The following is a 5,262-nucleotide window of genomic DNA, read 5'->3' on the forward strand; positions in this document are numbered from 1 at the left end:
ATAAAAGATATTTTCTAATAAAAAGGAACTGTTTCTTTTCTTTTCTTTTTCCCTTTCTGCATTCTTGCTTTTATGCTTTCCCCACTTCTTCTTTAGGGGTTAACCACTCAACTTTTAAGCAGAACATTTCTTTATGTGATGTTGCCTGTGATGTCTCTCATTTTACATCTGTATGTCATAAAAACTTATGGTATTGTTCATGTAATGCCCTCTGATCGCATTTGAAACACTGTGAGGTCCTACATTAAGGTTAGTTTTGTTGAAACAGTCAGACACAACACACAGAGAAAGGGTGGGTCAAAGACTCGTCTTAACCAGTGACGCCATCCCTAGGCCACACTTAACACAAATAACACCAAAAGCTAGTCGTTGTGTTTTTTTCTTCACTTGTTTATTATTAAAATAGCTTCTCTTGTGGGTCTGTGATGGTTGCGTGTGGGAGAGAGAATGTGCTGCTTGTCATTTACAAAAAAGTTGTTCTTTTTCCTTCGTCCTCTTCCTTTCATGGAGGAGTTGGTGGTGTGGTAAGTTGGATTCCCTGGAGAGACATTGTTGGATTCCCTGGAGAGGTGTGTTGCTGGTTTCCTTGGAGGCTTGATGTTAGTTTCTGGGGTTCATTTCTCGAAACCATAGTTGCTTACTTGGCTAGCTACTCTGTTGTTTGCAATGCAATTTCCCTTTGGCAACTACCCAAGTTACTAACAGGCTAACAACTACTCTTTCAAGAAATGCACCCCTGAGTTGATGAGCCCGTTCAAACATTCACTTGGCTGGGGTCAGGGGTTAGTTTTAGACAGAGTAACGTTGTGTGTTTGTTTGTGGGGTTGAAGTGGGGGGGCAGTTTTCAGCTGAAGCGAATGCGACGCATGGAGCCGACGGTGCTGTTCTGGGCGCCCCAGTCGGAGAAGTTGTTGTAGTCCTTCTTCTCCAGGACGTAGTGAGAGCCTCTGTAGTTGGGCTCCTGGTAGACCACCCAGCTGTATAGCAGGCACACAATCACACCATAGTAGTTAGTTACTCACACAGCCATTATCACATACTGCACATACAATGCATGCCGGTGGAAAAAAACATACCAAGACAATAAGTAGAAGACAGGGAAACAGACACACAATCACACAGTCATCATCACGAAAAGAATAAATAGAAGAGAAGAACAATAGAAGAAAACAACGAGGGGGAAAAATTGCTGCTAACTTCACACAATCCCACTGTCAATTTCATATAAATACATAGAGTACAGCAGTTTATGGAAGTGGAAAACAGTACGAAAACAATTAGTAGATAGAAGAAAGAGACTAAAACAATTAGGGGGAAACAATAGCTGGTGACACCACAATAAATCACCCCTTCAGTTCCACCAAGAGTGTTCAAACAAATTTGATGGACACACATCAGAGTTAGCGGACTGATGTTAGATTCGAGCGCAGTATGGATGTTTTGAATGTAAGAAGAGAGGAAGCAAGAGTGAGCTCACAAGCCACCCAGCATGTAGAAGGCAGCCGGATGCGAATGGAGACAGGCGCTAAGCCTGCCAAATGGAAGACGCTAGAAATAATTGTGGTGTGTGCATGAATGCGAAGGGCATGAGAGGAGAGGAGAGAGAGAGAGAGAGAGAGAGAGAGAGAGAGAGAGAGAGAGAGAGAGAGAGAGAGAGAGAGAGAGAGAGAGGAGAAGAGAGAGAGAGAGAGAGAGGGAATGAGCTCTCATAAAAGACCCAGGATATGTGAGGAGGACTGAGGATAGCTAGTGTGTGATGCTAAATGCTGTTGCAAGTTGTTGAAGAAGGAAAGGAGGAATGATAGACATGAGTGTGTAGATGTGAGATACATAAGGAGAGGGGAGGAAGCACAGTTGAGGTTGACTACTTTTAGATACTAGATGTGAGTGTGGAATGTTTATAATACTAAAAGAAGGAGTTACGAGTTGCCGTCTTTACTGTGATGTGAGTGTAATGTACAGTATGTTTTTGATATTAAGACTGAGGCCCTGTTCAGGCTGGCACTGTTAGATGCCACATTTTTCCTTCCATCTGTCTGTCTCTGTCTCACTGTGTCTGTGTCTGTCTGTCTGTCTGTCTGTCTGTCTGTATGTCTCTCGCTCTCTTTCTCTCTCTCCATATTTCCCTCTTTTGTTTGTAGGGTTTAGAGTATGCACGTAGTATGTATATAGTGTAAGAAGAGTATGTAGTATGTGGGTATAGTGTGTACTTACGCGCCACCCAGGACCCTGATGGAGGCGGCGCGGTTGAGGCTGTATCGGGTCATGAGGTTGGGGATGTCGTCCTGCAGCTCGGTCCTCTTGCCAGAGTAGCCAGCACGCTCGTACAGCTGGGCACGGGCTGGGGCGGAGTCCTGCAACACACACACACACACATGAAGAGGTTAGCTGTAGCATCTTACTGCAAAACACATATGTATACAGACATGCATACACACACATGCATGCACGTATGCACACAAGTACGTAAGCATGCATACACACCCACACACACGCACACGCTTGTGCACATGCACACGCACACACACACACACACACACACACACACACACACACACACACACACACACACACACACACACACACACACACACACACACACACACACACACACACACACACACACAAACAACGACACATACATGCACACATATAGACACACTATAAACAAGTATTAATTCATAATCCATAATCTGTTGTGTCTTTCATGCCTATTTTCAAAGTTACATGTAAATATGAGTGGAACGAGGGTAGCCTACTCTATAACTGTTGAATATTCAGAGATTGTAAGATAGGATGTGTGTATAAGATGAAATGACTTGTATAAGTTGAATAAGATGTGATGATGTAACGATAAGTAAAGATGTCTCGTCTGGTCAGCGTTCAGCGCTCCTGCCTTGACTGACTTCCTCACCTGTTTGACGGCGCGTACGGAGCCGACGCGGTCCACCTGAGAGCACCACTTCTCAGTGCAGTTGTACTCGCCGCGCTCCGACATGTCCCACAGGTACTGGCGACCCCGGAAGTTCTCATGCTCGAAGCCCACCCATCTACAGGTCAAGGAGAATAGAGCAGAATAGAATAGAATAGAATAGAATAGAATAGAATAGAATAGAATAGAATAGAATAAATTACAATAGAATACAATAGAATAGAATAGAGCATTAGTCATGACATTATGAAAACGGAATGTTGATAAAATATTGTTGGACAAGTTATACTTTTGTTTGTGTGTGTGTGTGTGTGTGTGTGTGTGTGTGTGTGTGTGTGTGTGTGTGTGTGTGTGTGTGTGTGTGTGTGTGTGTGTGTGTATTATGTGTGTGTGTATGCAGCATAGCTGTGTGTGTGTCTGTGTCTGTGTGCATGATACTTACGCTCCACTCTCCACCTGCACAGAGTTGCATCTGTCTGGGAAGTTCTTCTCGCTCAGCCTCTGGCAGTCAGAGCTGAGGTCCAGACGCCTGCCAGCGAAGTTACGCTGCTCGAATAGGGTCACCTGTATGACGAGAAGAGCCACACACACCCAGCTGAATAACACTAGCCAAATGCCACAATTTAAAACAAGTTATATAACATCACCAAACACATATAGGGTAAAGAAATGAGAAGAGATGGAAAAGAGCAACACAGTCTTATACCAACGTGTCAATTTCTGACTACCTTTGACCGGACTGCAATTTTTGACGTCAAGGGCATACCTGCCACATCGCATATTGACTAGGTGGCCTAAACCTAGACCTTTCCCTAAACATAACTGTCAGTGAAGTAATAATGCCACAAGGGGGGCGCCTTTGAGGCACACGCCACATTTTGACTCCAAGGGTATACTTTATATGGTAAAAATTGCAGTCTGGTCAAAGGTAGTCCGAAATTGACAGGATTGGATGATGCACTGTGGCAAAAGTTGATGTACGGTACTCACCCTCCCACTGGACCCGTAAAAAGCACGTTGGAGCACAGACCCCAGCTTGCTGTGGACGAACACAGAGGTACAGAAAAGTCACATGTTTGTAGCATTCATATTTTAACCTTGTAGCCTCTTTCTGCAGATGAGCCCGTCGACGGGCTTATTCACTCAGTGCTGAAAACACTACATCAACTACATCATAACATTTCTATGACCATGCAAATTAGACTTGGTCATTATATTTTTTGTGCCAATAAGGTTATAACAAAGGCTCTGTGGTAAGAAACATATTTAACGACAAATTACACACATTTCAATCATTTTCTAGGTTTTGGACATTTTGTTTTTATGTGACAATAACGCTATTAATCATAAATATACATTTTTTTCAGTTGGGAAATTAAATTGCAGTCTGCAGTGAAGACCATAACAGGACGGCACGTATTTACTTGTGCCATACATGTACAGATATATAGATAGAGGGTAAAATATTATACTGATGTGAGATTATCCACAGTAAATACTGCATTCAGTTTCGCCCCATGTTTCAACAGCAATATTTTCCACAGCCCCCCATTTTTAATCTCAATTATATACAAACACCAATCATTAATTAGGATCTGATCAATATTTTGTGTTTGTTTTTGTTTTGAGGTGTCTCAGAGACAGACAAAGTCCACATATAATGCATTCATGACCCGGAGCTTGTTATCGGGTTAAGGGGGATTTGACCTTTTCTTTTTTTCTTTTTTTTTTCTTTTTTACTTTCACAAACAGAGATTTGGCCTTCAGTCATCCTGACCCCTGCAGCACACAAAGTCCGCGCGACGTCCTGTCGCCGTGGGAACAACACTGCGCGTGGGAGCAACATACCTGGCGCCGAAGTGTTTTAATCATGTGTTGCCCACAAAATAACGGCATTTAACTCTGGCTTGGTATCTTACTACTTTTTTGAAACATACCTGGCTTGTTGGGCTAGTCCTGGGACCTTAGTGAAGATGTTCATGTCAGCTCTGTGAACTGTGATCAATGGGCCTTAAATACAGCGGCCCAGGTCACTCGCAGTGGATACTAGAACACTCAGAGGACTTCTCCAGCGCTCTCTGCGGACCGCCGGGCGCATTGATATGCTAAACACTGGCCTGCATGGCAAACACAAACACACACACACACACACACACACACACACACACACACACACACACACACACACACACACACACACACACACACACACACACACACACACACACATGCAGCATTTCTGTTCACACCTGTCCACTGTATAGACACACACTATAGGGACACACACATATGGAAACACACACACACACACAGAAACAAACACGCATACA

At 43.6% G+C, this 5,262-nt stretch overlaps 1 protein-coding gene across 1 annotated transcript; it reads right to left on the minus strand.

Annotated features, from left to right (window-relative positions):
- Positions 1–411: 411 nt before the first annotated feature.
- On the minus strand, positions 412–4,913 carry crybgx (crystallin beta gamma X). The gene is made up of 6 exons (XM_063188639.1): positions 4,870–4,913; positions 3,923–3,971; positions 3,375–3,496; positions 2,915–3,050; positions 2,215–2,354; positions 412–977 (listed from the first exon to the last, which is right to left on the minus strand). The coding sequence occupies exons 1-6, from the start codon at positions 4,911–4,913 to the stop codon at positions 845–847; spliced, it is 624 nt and encodes a 207-aa protein (XP_063044709.1). The 3' UTR covers positions 412–844.
- Positions 4,914–5,262: the final 349 nt, after the last annotated feature.

The sequence above is a fragment of the Engraulis encrasicolus genome, chromosome 22 (assembly GCF_034702125.1).
Source record: "Engraulis encrasicolus isolate BLACKSEA-1 chromosome 22, IST_EnEncr_1.0, whole genome shotgun sequence".
Lineage (NCBI taxonomy): Eukaryota > Metazoa > Chordata > Actinopteri > Clupeiformes > Engraulidae > Engraulis > Engraulis encrasicolus.

Coding starts and splice junctions, on each gene's coding strand:
- crybgx (XM_063188639.1), bottom strand. CDS start 4,913: ATGAACATCTTCACTAAGGTCCCAGGACTAGCCCAACAAGCCAG. Junction 3,972..4,869: donor GGACTAGCCCAACAAGCCAG/GTATGTTTCAAA, acceptor GTTCGTCCACAG/CAAGCTGGGGTCTGTGCTCC. Junction 3,497..3,922: donor TTTACGGGTCCAGTGGGAGG/GTGAGTACCGTA, acceptor CTCGTCATACAG/GTGACCCTATTCGAGCAGCG.